Genomic DNA, 17002 nt, shown 5'->3' on the forward strand with positions numbered 1-17002 from the left:
CCAGTTTGGTTCAGCTGTAGCTCCTGTGTTGGTTGTAAAAGTATTGGAGGCTTTTCAAAGTACAACTATTTCACAAGCTCTTTGCATCATAGTTAACTAAAAGTAAATAATGTTAACTAATCCTGATTCTTTGCAACACACTGTGCTATTTATTTTTTTAGTCACAGACATTAGGGTACATATTACCACATATTACTGCATTAGCCTGTCCAGCAGGGTACAAAGAATACTAGTATTATCTGTGCCGCCACTAACAGAGGTAAGACTGGCTTGGGAGGCGTGTGTGTGTGTGTGTGTGCGTGTGTGTGTGTGTGTGTGTGTAGGGGCGAGTATTTACAAAAGGTCATGGACATTTGTGATTGAGATGATATATTTAATTTCAGAGTTCTTACCTTGGTTAATTTAGAATCTTACAATATTTTGCAATATTATAAAATACTCATGGACAATCAGTAAGATAAAGTAATATTTACAAGTTATGGTGTTTAGAGTAAGTCCTTAAAACTCATAAAATTATTTGATGATTATTTGATTTTGCATTTGCACATAAACTGATTTTAACAGTTCCCAGTGACTCAAATGATCAACCTCAGCATGACAAATGCAATTTAACAAAGATTTACATAAACATATAAATTCTCAGATGTAGTGTGTACAAATGTGTGACAAGTCTGTATTTATATTGTAACATACAAACAGAATGTAAATATTAACACAGAAACCTTTCATTTCTCTTCCATACTTACACCAAAACATGGTCCTGTGTGTAACTCGCATGACTGGATAGATTTCAGATTAATATCTTGGCTTTAGTTAATTTATTTTTGAAAGAGGACCTAAAATGTGTTCCTGAGAGCCTTAAAAATGATTCCCTCAGGGTAATTTGTTTTAACCTATAATTGGATATGAAAGCCCTCAAAATTATTAACTGAACAAGCCGAAATCTATTGCTGTGTGTGAAATCACTCACTACTCATTGTAAAGTGCTTTTCAGTTTTGTAGTGGTACCTGACTGCTGCACTTTCCACATCACAGTACACTAGGTGTGATGCCACTGAGCAAGGAGAAACAGTCTTTCATTAGGATATTTACTAAAGCTGGGGGAAATCACTGTCACTGTAAATTTTTACATCTAGCAGCAAATTTACCATCACTAATGATGTAACTATGTATGTCTGCAGCATTGTTCATTTGAATACACTGTGTTCTGTATTTTGCATATGTGGACTGAGTAGAAGAAAAGTATCTATTTACTTAAATCACATAGTTTTCTACCACTCAAATGATTTTATATTTTATTCAGTTGGTTTGACCTGAAAGCCTGTAAAATCCCAAAAAGAGAAGCAGAATCAGACAAGGAATGTGAATCTTACTATACAAAGAATATGTCCTATAGTTACTTATTGGCAGCAGGTACATTTCTCTGATTTTATGATTAGCATTCATCGAATTTATACAAATATCACAATGTCAGCTTCAATTTTCATTTTAGTTTCACTGTTGTTGAGTGACTTCAGCCTGTCTGATTACCAATGTGTGCCATGCAACATGTCCAGTATTTCCAATCATATGTGAGGGCAGGGGTCTGACTTGAGCATTGTTGTCTCTGCTCCTTTTCCTTTGAGGCAACAAAGAGAACAAAGCCATGTGTGATGGCTTTGATTGCCAGACCTCAATCAAAGCCATCACACAGGCTGAGGCAGTCCATCGCAAAGCTCAACAAAGGCCCACACAAGAGTGCAACCATTTTATGCCCTCTTCAACTGCATTAGGGTGACATCTCATTAGTACAGTTTAGCATCTCACTCTGACTCTATTTCCATCTCCTCTATTCATTTTTGCATCTCTTTTACATCATACATGGCATAGAAATGAGCACACTCTCAGCAGTTTGGGCAAGAGAGGTATAAGGACAATAGGTCACAGCAAAGAAAAGATTCAAATGTTGAAATAAGCTTGAAGTCAAACATCCCACGTGTATTTAAATTAAAACAATGAAGCATGGACTGAAAGCAAGATTTCACCAGTAAGATACATGAGTAAGATTTAACCTGTAAGATACAAAGCATGAGAGATGCTTGGAGTGGTGAGGACCAAAGGGGAGGGGAAATGAGGAAGGCACATCAGAATTTGAATGTGCAGTAAAGAATGACAACTCCGCTGTGGACTTTACCTTGAAGCTCTAGGGGAGGCACGTGTGCATGTGATAAGGACTGCAATCTATGTAGACAGCGAAGGAAGGCAAGCGGAGGGTGAGCAGTGAAGTGGGGACTGGAGGTTGAGCGTTCCATGAAAAGAGAGTGAGGAGGAGGAGGAGGAGGGAGCGGTGAGAGGCTGAATCACAGGGACAGAGAGCTGGAGTGTGTGAGGGGCTTTGCGCTTAATGTGTGGTTCTCAGGAGAATGAATGATGAGAGGACTACAGATCCACTTTCTTCTTCACTGGAGGATTTTCTAACTGGATTTTACTAATCCTGGAGTGCTTCTCTGTTAACAGCCTTTGTCTGCACAACTGCTCGATGACCCATAACAGTGGAAATGATGGTAAGATCAGCCCACCTGATTTATTTATCTCTGTGTTTCTGAGTGTAAGTGTGGTCTAAACATACCACACAAGCAGACATTTCTACATTTATCTGAACTTCAGTTTGATCAAATGGATGTGTGACTGTGCTCACATATTAATTTGCAATATGTAACATCCCAAACAGGGAGAAATAATGTTAATTATCAGAGTGAATGGTTTCAATATTACTGCTTTATGTTGACTATTTTTTCCAGTAGTCCTGAGAAAACCTGACTAAATACAGCACCGTATGTCATCACCATATTTCAAATGATAATGAGAAAACATTATTTAGAATTTAGTAATTTTTTTTTCATGTTTCCTCTCTATGCACACGAACACTAGATAGCTCATATGTGACACACAGACAATCATTGTTTTAATCATCGTTTTTAAGAAATTAACCTTATCAAGAATTTTCGTAAAGCAACAGCACCAACGTCATTAATATCAGACTATTTAAGATTTTAGTCTTTTGTTTGTGTAACTGACCCACGTTTTTAAAGAACAGCTTGAATACAATGGCTCCATGACAAAATATGACAAAATATCTATTAAAAGAAAATTCAACCTCTAAACAATCTTTCAAATTCTAATTTCAAAGCCAGAAATCCATTAAAAAGTATTTACAAATGTGAGAGTGAAACTGATAACAGGATTCCTGATTGGTTTCTGGTTGTAGCTGCTGACCGAGTGAAGTGGGTGTGTAATTTAGCCTGACACCACTGATGAGATGAAGAGACCACATGCACATAGCACACAAATGAAGAAACATAGATACTTGCCTACCTAATACATTTTCAGGGACCAGTTCATTGATCTGTTTTCATCACAGCCTGCAGTTACTGTGGAATTATTTATTACATTCATGGTATCAATAAAATACTTACCCATTAAAATGTTTGTTAGATCTTTTTTTTTTAAAATCTACATCTAAAGTTGTTGGGTAAAAGATTTGTACTAAAAGGTATTACTAATAAATTGATATTAATTAGTCAGTAAAAGTACAATCAATTTAAAAGCTAGAGAGTTATTGTTTGGATGCAGAAGCATAGCTAGAAAAAAAAAGCCCCTTAAATATAAACAAAAGCAAAACTATTCCCCTGGTGTTAAGCGACACACTAACACGGGGAAAGATAAAAATAACAAAAGTAACATTGGTTAAGTGTTTGTGTGCATGAATGTTTTGCTAGTGCATTTATTTGTTAAACATAAAGGATACAAACACAGACAGAATGACAGGCCAAGATGCAAAGAGACAGTTGTCTTTCCGCTCATGTGTTGTGCCAGTCGGCCTCAGGTGGCTCTGAGCCAGCCTGCCTGTCATTACTGCACATGACCCTTCTGTGCATCGGCCTGAGACCCTGACCGAGCCCTGACAGTCTCTTCCTACACATGGCTGACCTGTCACTCAGGGACACAGCCCTGTCAAAGAAAAGCCACTTCATGCATGGACAACAACATAAACCACAACGCAGCCATTGCAGCACAACAGTTGCTAGAGAGTGACAAACTGTCGGCATCATTAAAGGACCGGGTTGACTATAAAGTTGATTTGTGCGCATGTGATCAAATATGCTCCTGGCTAAAAACTGCAATCCACCATTTCAGACTGGATTAGCTTAACAGCAGGATGGATGGTTCTATTTGGTACAGATATCTACAGTGTCAACCACAATAATTTTGGGGATCCTGAGTTTTATTCTAACACAGACAATAGACACATTTGTGGTTTACAGTGAAATATCTTGACAACTACAGTATTAGATGGATTCCAAGAAACATCTCAAATTTATAGTTCATCTCAGCCATTGAAAAGCTAATAGACATACTATTGTAATTTTCTTCACGGCTGCTGGACTGTCTCGTGGTGTCGGTAAAGTCACTACTTACTTTTGGGTTAAAATTACTGAGATTGTAACAGATACAAAAAATGTATTAGTAATATGTTTGCGTTACTTTTGTATTGTGTTCCTCCCTACACTGCTTGCCATCTATGCTTTGCACAAATTATGTAGAAATATTCATACTTCCAAGACTGCACATTTTAATAACTGACTCCTCCTCCCGAACCACAGTGAGTTTTTGTTTTTTGTAAATCTTAATGTGGCGCAAACATCTGTGATTACAAGACGAAGATCCTCCGACTTTCATCCCTGTCGTCTATAGCCACTAACACGACAGTAGGCTAACACCCTAAACTGCTCATTATCACTCTTTGCCTCTCCTCTCCTCATCGAGAACTAGAGGTGACAGGTTATGACAAACTAAACAAAGTCAGCCTCTAGTGTTAGCTGACTAACAGGTCAAATTGGCAACACTGTCTCTTTAATTTTAACTTGATTTGTCCGATAGTGTGGAAAATCTTATTAAAAGCACCTTCAAGCTTTCATATAGTGAAAATAAAACAATGACTATATTTTTAAATTGGGAGACATGCTTCCCCCGGAGGGTGCATAATGTTTTTGGTTGCATCACATGAAGCAACAATGGTTGAAAGCTTCAGCACCTGATTTCTGCAGTTTGCATCAAAATTCATGCACCTTAGAGTTATAGTTCAGTTCACTCTGAACCTATTATGGACATATTTTAAAATTCAGTGTGACTTACACTTTGGGAGAATTACATTATTTCTGTCCACGATGAATAATAACGGATTAGTTTGAAAAGATTTGTTTAAAGCAGGTACCACCGAGTGGTGTTAAACACGCACAATTAGACATTTGTTTCATTATTTTCAGGATATCTTTTGAAATCACCATTTATACTGTACATTTTAATTAACTCTATTTTCTATCTGGTGAATGATTCATAGATAATATAATCCACTCTGAAACAAACAAAAGCAAGGTGAAAGGACAAACTATGGCATCAAAATGTCTCATCTTCCCCTCCCATGATCGCTCAGAATTTCTGGTGTTCATAATATTTTTTGATAGTGTTAACACTCACAATACCATATTGTTAATCTTGGCCTTGATCAGCTTGAGTCATACAGTTTCATCATTGTAGCTGCATTTGAGCAGGCTGTTACTGTCACAGTTATGAAGTGAATACCCACATGTAGCTGGAAGCACAAAGGCAGATGGATTTTCTCACAATTTGATTTCTACCAAGCAGAATGATAGAGGATGATTCTGTGAACCCTAAGATTACACTTATTTACAGCATACCAAAAAATTTAAATGTTTATTAAATAATTCCCATATGTGTAACCATAGCAACAATACTCTTGAGTCATGCGGCATTCTCCTGTTGACCAGTCTTTATCTTGGATGCCCCAAAAATCTGTTATTATAGGTTTAACCTTCAAAAACAGTTACTTACACCTTACACCTTAAAATAGTGTAAAGGTAAAGTTTGATGATGTACATTGCAATGACATTCTGTTTCTGAAAAATTAAAATCTGGTGATAATGGATTTGGTTTTATATGTCAAGTTTGTCCATGTGAAAGTTATAACTTTAGGACTCTAGTATTACATTTACTGTATAGTCAGTATACTGTATACTCTATATTTACTGAAATGGGCAATGCAGTGTAAAGATCACTGGGTCATGAGACTGGCTATATATTTTTGTTTGTGCTTCACACAGTTAGTATGATGATACAGACTGACTTGTGTTTTATGAGAGGTAATGTGCCAGAATACTGTGACTGAACCTATTAGAAAATGAATGGCATGCTGTGCTGTTTGCTACATTTCTCTAGATTGTACGTATGATTTAACTATGTGCATTCACATTTTTCAACAGGATAGTTTCTCTGGCCAGGATATGGTTTCCTGAGCAGCCAATCAACTGATTCCTAACAAGGTTAAACCAGAGCCATGACTGCTCTGCTTCCCAACATCAGTGTTCCTTGGAGTACAGCAGTTCTACTGGCAACCACAGATGGTCCATTTAACCTGACTGCAGGAGCTGGGTCAGGACAATCACTGGCTCCTCTCTGTACCCTCTGTTGCTGTGGGTTTCTCAATCGTACCTTGGCAGTGGCATTTATGGTCAGCCTGGCATTTGCCATCGTGGTTGGAAATGTTGTCACACTTACTGTCTTTGTGCAAACAAGGCAGTCAAGAACACCACAGGGATACTTGAAAGGTGAATGTTGTGAAGACTCATTTTGTTTTCATTTGAGAAAATCATTAAAATTCACCCTTCCAAGTGTGAATCGGTGTTGATATGTTCCTGTTTTCCATGGTGGTAGTTGTTTACTGCTTTGAAAGATTGCTATTATAATCATTTCTTTTTCTGTGGTGCCATTTTTATTAAAAAGAACTAGAAGTGTGTTGACAAGAAAACAAGAATACATCCCTTTAGCTATTTTCTTGTTGTTGTCTCTCTCTGACAGTGTCTCTGGCCATAGCAGACATGATGGTCGGTGTCCTTGTTGTCCCTTTCTCAGTCTACACTGAAATCTCTCTGATGGTTAACAGCGCTCCACCCATTTGGTTCCGGGGTAGTTCTACTTCCCCGGCCTCCTCCTCTCCCCTAGTGAGTCCTTGGCAACCCTGCATGCTGATTGGCCCTGTGTTCGCTGGATGCACTTTTGTCTCCATCAACACCATCTTCCTCATGACCTTGGAGCGAAGCGTGGCCATCCTGTGGCCACTCCACAAGGATGCTTTGGTGACCCGGAGACGAACTCTTCTCCTCATCCTGCTCTCTTGGTCTGCAAGCTTCCTGCTGGCTCTCGCACCCCTCATTTTCAGCAGTAGCTTCACTTTGGAGTATAATGAATGCAGTCGGATGTGTAACTACACCCCATTGCTGTTTGGGAGACAACTGCCACCTGATGCCAACATTTTGCTGTTGTTCCCAGCATTTGACTTCACACTGCTTGGAGGTACATTAGCGATTAACATTGTTTCCTTCACTAGCATCCGACGGTACTCCCGAAAACGCAAACTGCTATCAGAAGGGAGTCTGAGTGATGGAGCAGGAGGGTGCCTTCACAGGCCATCTTTTTCAGACATTAAAGCTGCCAAGACAATTGGCATACTTACATTTGCCTTCACAGCATCCTTCTCACCTATTGCAGTCTTTGTGCTTGGGAATGTGGTGGGGTATTCCTGGTGTAATTTTTCCTTTTTTGCCTTCTGGATCCTGACAGCAAACAGTTGCTGTAATGTTATTATCTACAGTGTAAGGGACCACCGCTTCAGGAAAGGTGTGACCCTCCTCTTTCAGCGAGACCAGTTCCCCCACCCTCCCCATGGTGAGAAGACCTGTGGGATACATTAATTCATTCAGTAACAAGCTTATGTTTTGTGGCTGTGCTCCAGGAATAAGAGCTGCAAGAGAAGTTACTGATCCTGACCAAGACAAATTGTTACAGTTTTGGTAAAAATGGTGTAATGATAAATTGATCTAATGGAAGTTTCCAACTCCATCCACATTTGGGGGAAAATACCTTTTCTATGCTGTGCATAATAGAACCACTTTTAGGATTGGATCAAACACACATACTGTAGGTCTGTATGGAAAGACCTATTATCTTAAACTGCCAATCTTTCTAGTCACTCCACTGCCACAACCTGCACTCTGGTCTGCTTGTCTCTACTATTAAACCTCCTTTTCTGAAGCTTTAATGATTTTTAAAGGTCTTTCAGGAACTTCAGTAACCAAAACCTATAATCTTCAGTTGCACTGACAACCACAATAACCACACATCACTGCTAGGTTTGTAATCATTAATTTTAAAAAGGATCTTGTTTGTGTTTTTGCCTTGTCTTTGGAATAATGCAGATGACAAATGTTTTGGTTAAGGAAACATCACTGAATTATACCACTGATTCTGACGTGTTACGTATTTGTTTTTGATCATTTAAGTTCAGTCTATGATGATAATTTCAAAGCATCAGAAATGCACTTTATCAGTTTCTACAAGAGCCATTTGCATTGTGCATGAGATCATTCTGCATGTTTTATTTTTATATTTATATTGTCTAAACCAATGTGAATAAAATAATGAGTGTATTTATCAAATTGGCATGGACTAAAAAAATGAGATGCTAACCACAGAGATCTGATGTAAAGATGTAAAAGCATGACAATGAAAGACCACTATGCTGTGCTAGATTATTATTTCAGGGTATAATGTATTGATGAATTAAAATGATCTTGTTGGTGTGTCAGCTGTACATGTTGTTTATTTTTGTATTGTGACAATTGTGTCAACATAATACATACATAATACATGCTTATATAATATCTATCTATATGGGCATATATATATATATATATGTATATATATATATATATATATATATGCACACATAATTATGTGTGTGTGTGTGTGTGTGTGGTGTGTGTATATATATGTGTGTGTGTCTGTACGTTAAAATGTATGTTAAAAATGTTTTTATATTTTCATTATTGATAAACTGTTGTATTTTAAGTATTATGTCATAACTGACAAACCTTTTAATATAGAAACAATTCAGCAGCTATATCACCACAAAATATAAAAGTAAGAAGTATAATAAAGATGTTTTCCTTACTATTAGTTGCTCTGAATTGTTTCCAGATTTATTGTGTGGATCTAAATCAAACTTTCCTATGGTTTAATTGTCATGTAAGTTAAAGTCAAAAAGCTTTTGCTCATTTTACGATGAAGTGCCCATTGAAGGAATTTTTTAACTCATTATATAAATATCAATATCAACAAAGTCTCACAAGATCATTAGCAGAGGAGCTTACACCAGCCTGGCATCGACTTTTTCAGCTTCCTATAAACACACTTACAGTACCAAAACTTTGGAAAAAGTCCATTATAATTCCAGTTCCTAAAAAGTCCTGCCCTCAGTTTAATAACAATTATTTACCAGTGGCTCTAACTTCCAACCTATTGAAACATTTGGAGAGAATTATGACAAGTGGATTGCAGTGGGAGATGGAACGATCCCTAATTCAATATCAATTTGCTTGCTTAACAAAATGTGGTACAAATGACACAATTCAACTATATTCCAGCATCAGCAGTTACAAGGTTGAGGTGGAAACGTTTGCAGCCTTGGGTGAGGAACATCATTCATGTATCAATGTACAAAAAACAGAAGAAATGGTTATAGGTCCTAGACCAGATGTGGTAGACCAGCGACTTTATTTTTTTTTTTTTGGAGACTTTTTAGTGTCGGTAGGAGTACTCTGTTAATGCTTTACAGAGCTACCATAGAGTCTATTCTGTGCTATGGCATTACCAGTGGGTTTCAAAACCTAAGGTTCAAATTCTTATCTGACTCTTCTCATCTGTTGAACTCTAAGTACATGATGATGACCTTGGGAAGGGGACATCGGGTTCCTCTGTTTGAGCACAATCATTATAAACATTAATTTGTCTCTTTACCAGTTAAACGTATTAATGAACAGCTTTTTGATGGTGGACAGAGGGGAGACAGTGATGTTGTGTCAATGAGTATGTGAGGGTGGTTGGGCGGGTGTGATCCTGCTCTTTCGCCCAGACCAGCCAGTAAAGACTGGTAAATGGGTGGGAAACAGTTAACCAGGCTCTGTGCAAAGCTATGAAAATTCACCTCTGAAACTTGTTTTTTTTTTTTTATCTGTACAAAATCTGAAGTGCAGAAATTACTTTACACTTCACAACCAGGAGCAGTTGCTAGGCAATAAATCCTGGAAGTAATTGGTTCTAAAACTCAATTTTTGGTAAAATGTAAAAATTTGTAAGATGTAAAATTTTTAACTCCATCAACATTTGGATGTAAAACTACTTGAGCATTTCTCTATTAAGTAATATTATCATCTTAATATGACCAGGATCAAATTTGTCACGTTATGTAATCTGGAGAACAAGCTACAGTAACAACCACAGGATACCTGGACATCCAGCATGAGGGGATTTCCTGATATTGTTTAAGTAAGAAAGGTCTCATCTAAAATAGTACAGTTTAAGCATGAAGACAGCTGAGTTGATTATGAAACCTAGTGACCCAAACTGTAAATTGAGGAGTGTGTATTTGCAGCAATAAGGAAAGAGCTTGTATTTTACAATTACTCAAGAAAACATTAAAAAGCAAGATGGGAAGGGGTGAGAGGCTGACAGCCACTGTCAGCTGTGATGTGGTAAGTGTCCTCCACCTCTATTCCCACCATGAAATAAATGATCGGACAATTGTCTGCTGATGTGAGAGAGCCGCTGAATAAGACTGAGAGCAGAGGAGAGACAATGAAAGATAGAGAATAAATCATGGATCTTTGTATGGATTTATCTACCACTTATTTCTGCATATTTCTCAACGGCCTGAAATTATACTGATAATGTAACAGTCCTATGAGTCATATTGGCTGACAGCGCTGCCTCCTCTTTGCAATAAGACACACAGCATTGTTCACTTGCCAAAAGGTTTTAATATGTAACTGCTGTGGTAGTTTACAGAGTCATAGATATATGCAAGATATATCCTGTTACACTGACCCTTGGATCTGTGTTTCTTTAAGCTAAATTAGCTTAAACAAAGGCTGGCGTTAAAATATACTATATATTATATTATAATATTATATATATATATATATTAGGCCTTGCGTTAACCATATATTCTATAAAATGTTTATATAATATTATTTTGCAAAAGAAAATATGCATTAACAGATCAACTACATAATGCTAGCTAATTTATGTTTTAAATCAACATTGTCATGAAAGGTTTTTATGAAAGTACACTACCTCACAAGCTATAAGCAAGCTTTCTCTCTTCTTCACTCTTTGTTTTCCCCTGTTGAAGCCAATCACAGCTGATACTGGGCAAGAGGAGTGCTACACCCCGCACAGGTCACCATTCTATCACAGGGGCCCAGGGAAAAAGTGATAATAGTATTTTTTATTTCATAGGTATAAAGCAGAAAACCAATTAGCCACTCACACAACCACTTTATAGACACTTTTCATTCTCAGTGCCAAAGCCCTGTTGTGTGGAGAACACTGGGTTGTAACCTATAAGAGCATGACTGAAAACATCTGTGGGAATCTGATCAAAGGTGTTTTGCAGAGTAGGATGAATCCAGCTGTGAAAACACAAACTCAGTCCCTTATACCTGAGCTATAGACAGACACTAAAGACTAATTTGCCACTACACACAAAACAGGGTAGATGGTTTTCTGTTAGTCAGGATCATTGAAATGCCTGGGGATAGTGTGTTTGAACCACATCATTCAACCTTAGTCTTTTTGTATAGAGAATAGTGTGATTTTAAGGATAAAAGCAGGGCTGCCTTGCTTTCTATATTGGACATTCTGTATGTCTATAGTTACACTACAAAACAACCACAGAGACACAAAAGCACAGTAATGCCGTTGGCAAGAATCATCGTAGATGATAGGTCAGAGTACTTTGGAGGCTCAGCAAGGTTATGAATTGTTGTCTGGCCTGCTTTTTCTATCCTCTCTCATTTCATTGCCCTAATGAATTTTTAATTGTCTCTCTAAGCTCTTAAGGCAAGAGATGTGTGTCAGACCCAATAAAGCACAGAAACCACCTGTGGCTGCTGCCTGTTTTTGGCTCAGCAGAGGAAAGGGCAAAGGCAGAGATGGCTAAGAGGGGTGGCAGGGTGGTCTGTTTGGAAACAGTGCTGTATTTTCCCTACAAGTCAGGTCCACTCTGGGTTTGCAAGAGTCAAAAAAAAAATCTAAATAAAATGACACTGAACATCTGGGAATGCAGCATCTTTTCATCTTCGTCATGCCATCCCTACTCGACTCGACTAGAAAATGAATGAATTTAAAGCAATGTTTGAATACTGTGAGAAAGTTTGCAATCTCTGTCATCCGTATGATCATTTCTGTGTAAGAAAACAAGGGATTATTATTGTATTAATGTGGAATCACTGAACAGAGTATCACTTGGTAGAAACAAACCTGGTCTATACCTGAGCTATACACAGCCACTAAAGACTATTTAGCCAGCACACGGAAAACAGGGTAGATGGTTATTTGTTAGTCAGAATCATTTAAATGTCTGGGGATACTGTGAAAAATTCACTCATTCACTTACAAAACAACAATACATTCAGCAGTCAGTGATTTGGCTTAGGATAGCAAGTATGGCACTGTCCATAAATAAATAAATAAGAATTTAAAAAAAAAGAAATGAACCTACCAGCATCTCTAAAGTTCAGAAATGAATATGTCATATCAAATTTGTTTAATCTGTTAAAAAAAAGAGTTGTCATTGCCATCTTTAAATTTCTGGCTCATTTTATTGCTGAAGTGCTGTCCATGAAGTGTAGTGATAACTGGAAAATGCGACTGAAGTTTGAAATTGACTGCCTATGGAGGGCATCTCTCACTACCTTCATAAGATGTTTCAACTTTCCAGAAAAGAGCAGGAGCACAGAGCACAGAAAAGAGCACTCCATCCCCATCTGTCCGTGTTGTTTAGTCCTACACCTCACAGACGTGTCAGCTAGATTATTCAGCCATAATCACAGTGTGGCCCTAGTGAATCCACCTGCCCAGCACACTGAGACTCAGTCAAGTACAGACTGTTGGTCTGTTGTCAGGTTCACCAAGAGTCCCCACTGATGTTGGCACCTATAAATACACACACCTGCATAGTCCATCAAACATCTCCACAATAAACTCACTATTGCACTTAAGTCGAGTGGTCCTCAGCAGAGTAGCAGCAGAGAGGAGGCTTTGCAATATTTATCACTGGATTTTAATGTGTTGGAAGAAGTTGGTATTATACCAACAGATATTGCTCTGGGAATAATCAGTGTTCCAGTGAAAGAAATGGAATAGGAATGTTTTTAAAGTTTTAAGATGTGTTGTCAGTCTGTCAAGTTAAAACTAATAAATGGGCAGTACAGTTGATGAGTAGTTAGATCTGTTGCCTCACTGCTAGAAGGTTGGTGGGTTTGAAACCCAGCAGTGACCTTTCTGTGTGGAGTTTGTATGTTCTCCCTGCTCTTGCGTAGGTTTTCTCCAGGTACTCTGGTTTCCTCCCACAGTCCAAAAACATGGATGTCAGGTTGATTGGTGACTCTAAATTGCCCATAGGAGTGAGTGTGAGTGTGTGAGGTTGTTTGTCTCTATGTGGCCCTGTGATGGACTGGTGACCTGTCCAGGGTGTACCCCTGCCTTTCACCCAAAGAGAGCTGGGATAGGTTCCAGCAGATCCCTGTGAACCAAAATAGGAATAAGTGGGCATAGATGATGGATGATGGTGGATGCAAACACTGCCATAAAAATACTGAGCAGCTATCTTTAAGATTCAGATTTAGTGTAAAGTCTCAATAATCCTTCAAATGTTTTTTATATCTTTGACAGAATTCATTCAGCAACTTTTTTATTATGTCATGACCATAATGAAGGAGAATTCATTGTTATAGCCATATGAGTTTTTGCTAAGTCTACCTGTCCCCTGAGTGTAGGTATTCAGTGAATGGTAAAGCAAAATTAATAGGCCTGTCATGCAAATGTTCTCAGGGCTGAATGATGGTTATTTCTCTTGTGCTAATGACAGCTAAAGTCCCCTTTTGAAGTTTGAGGATGGGCGTTCACTTACTTTACAAGAATCTGAAATTATATACAACCTCAATGTAAGAGCGAATAAGAGTAAAAGCAGTGAAGTCATAATATGTTGGCAACATGTGAAGTGGGAGCTTTGCAAATTTGCACAAAAACTGTACTTCCTGTGATGCTTTTGGGGTATAATATTTCTGTGAATTTGAGCAGTGTGTCACATATACATCAACCTTTCCTACTGGACTTCATAGTGTTTTAGTTTCTTACAGTTGTTTCTTGTCATTTAATCTTTAATTAAGATTAAATTATTATTAATTATTCAGATACACACATTGATGGCAACACTTTATTTCACTCACTCATACTATCATTTTTAAACATTACACAAATGTTTAATAAATAGTTTACTGTCATGTAAATGTAATCACTGTTACAGTTTAAAAGTCACTTTGAGAAATATTATTTTTTTGTACTGTGAAATAAAAGGTCCAAAAAATAAGCTATATTAAAATGTAGAATATTTATGGAAAATAGATCCTCTAACAATATTTATATTGATGGATTGATTGCCTGCCTTTTGTGTTTTGTATGTATACACACTCTCCCATCAGTGCTAATCAGTTTTGGCAGCGTGATATGTCGTTTAGGGCTCTGTCTGCCTCAATCACACCTGTGACTTCCTATAGCCAGAGGTTTCTGGAGCTTTTATAACAGCCATCTGCAGGGCTGTGTTCTGCACTCACACTACAGACATACAGCACTGAAGCTAGTTTACATCTCAAAATACACTGAGGCTTTCTCTACAGTTAAATGATTGCAGTGTCTATTTTCATTTTTTCCATATGCAACCAGTCAGATATAGTGTTTTCTAACAAATCACACAACACTGGACCTTAAATTGGCATATAGGAATGTTTCCTGTTCCATGCATAGTAAAAATCCTTAAAACCTCTCTAAATTAAAAAAGAAAACCTTTAATATGGAATAAAAAAACATTTTTTCCAGTGCTTGCAACATGTCTGCACTGTAGTCCCCAAGCAGGGGAACCTGGTAATCTTCCTGACACTCAGCTTTTGCAGTGATGTATGAAAGACAAAGAGGGTGTTCAGTTTCAGTATATTTGCTAATAAGGTTTGGTCAATCCAGTGAAAAACTTCATCTGTAAGAGGATCAGTACACCACATGACAGCGTGCTGTCAAATGATTTCCAACAATGTGAGGATGCATAAACATTGTGTCCTTGTATAGTAAACGGACTCAGAGTCGAATATTTGAAGCAGATGCAATGCTGATGTAGGAAGTATGGAAATGTGAACTAATGTTTATATAAACACCATAAATCCTTAAGGATTCTTTTCAAAATGATTGTGAATATTTCAGATAATATTGCAGGCACATCATTCAGTGCAGTAACTGCAAATCGCTGTAGTATTAATGCAATAATAGTAATGATATAATTTTATTTAAACATTAGACATTATTCCCGCATTATTAAAAAATAACTTAAAAATCATGTTATTAAAAACATATAGAAAGTTGTTCCACCTATATTATCTATTCACTTCTACCATCTTAATTTCTTGCCAGAATTACTTCACAGAAACATTCAAATAACATTATATCACCATCTGGATTTACAAAGAGCATTTATGCCTATTTGGTTGGCCTGACCTGACAGGTTCTCAGCTGTCATTCCTCTTCCTTACAACAGACAAACACCTCAGACAGCACCTGTAGCACTTGGAGTTACATAATCACATGGGGTCGACACCTGCCTTACTTTTTACTGACATGTTTCAGTCTTTTTTCAGATTTTGACATGATCTGTTGAGGCCCTGCCTTCAAATACAGTAACACTATTAGTCAACGATGATGTACCTAAATTATACTGTATCATTATGCAATTTTAAAATTCATTTCGTCAGTGGTGTTGTGGAAGATTGAGTGCCACTAATTGAGTGCCACTAATTGAGTGCCACTAATGAGGAGGAGTCTTGCATGGTTTTATGTAAATTCATCCTTTGCAGAAGTGGTATCAGCTGTTCCATCCATGAGTGCCTGTCGCCCGCAGGAGCTGATGAAGCTTTACATTGATATATGGTCACAGTGTTCAGTACACATAATCTCAGGGTATTTGAAATTCTTAATGGCGTCAATGCACATATTTGAGTAGCTGTTAAAAACACATCTGCTTGCCTGTGATGTAAAGTATCACAGGGCTCACCTTCTCACTGTTTTTTCCACTCTTCAGCACAGAAGAGAGAAACACATTTTGCAATGTGCAAAGAAAACATATACAGAATTGTCACTCACAGCTACTCAAAGCATGAAAATATTTGTAAAAGTGTGTGTATTTACAGTGTGCTAGTCTGACTCTCAGGTTGCTGGGATTAACTGGGTTTGTGTATGCTGTTTTTACGATGCCTAAAATGATTGTCATGATGGAAAGGAAGATTACAACAACTAGATTCCATCTAAACACAAATGCAAACATCATGTTTCACTAACCATAAGGCTTTTACAATACCTGATGTGCAGAACAAACAGAGATATTTAATTCTCAAGAGAAGGAAGGGCATCACAGAGGCATCCATAAGTTATGTTTGATTACAGGCTATAATAAGGTGAAGGAAGACAGACATTTTACTTTTCTTGTGCATAAGAAATAAAGTTTAAAGGGCTAATTTGATACATTACTGGTCTTAAGAAGGCAAAGCGAGTACCTTTGGGGCTTTTACAGCAAGGTGACTCAAGTAGTTTGTTTGAAGAGACATATGAAATTACCAGCCAATATACAGAGTATGAGTGTATCTGCAATATGCTGATGGTATATGTTATAGCAATACATTCTCAAATGAAGTATCCTTTGGCATCAGTATGAAATGCTAAAGGAACAAAAACTACATGGTTAGGCTTAGGCACAGAATCTACAAAGTTAAATTTGTGTTAACATGTT

The 17002-nt window shown here is 37.5% G+C and overlaps 1 protein-coding gene across 1 annotated transcript; it reads left to right on the forward strand.

Annotated features, from left to right (window-relative positions):
- Nucleotides 1–2118: 2118 nt before the first annotated feature.
- On the forward strand, nucleotides 2119–8283 carry LOC113138045 (trace amine-associated receptor 13c). The gene is made up of 3 exons (XM_026320170.1): nucleotides 2119–2543; nucleotides 6321–6665; nucleotides 6916–8283. The coding sequence occupies exons 2-3, from the start codon at nucleotides 6395–6397 to the stop codon at nucleotides 7806–7808; spliced, it is 1164 nt and encodes a 387-aa protein (XP_026175955.1). The 5' UTR covers nucleotides 2119–2543; nucleotides 6321–6394; the 3' UTR covers nucleotides 7809–8283.
- Nucleotides 8284–17002: the final 8719 nt, after the last annotated feature.

The sequence above is a fragment of the Mastacembelus armatus genome, chromosome 3, assembly GCF_900324485.2.
Source record: "Mastacembelus armatus chromosome 3, fMasArm1.2, whole genome shotgun sequence".
NCBI classification, from domain to species: domain Eukaryota; kingdom Metazoa; phylum Chordata; class Actinopteri; order Synbranchiformes; family Mastacembelidae; genus Mastacembelus; species Mastacembelus armatus.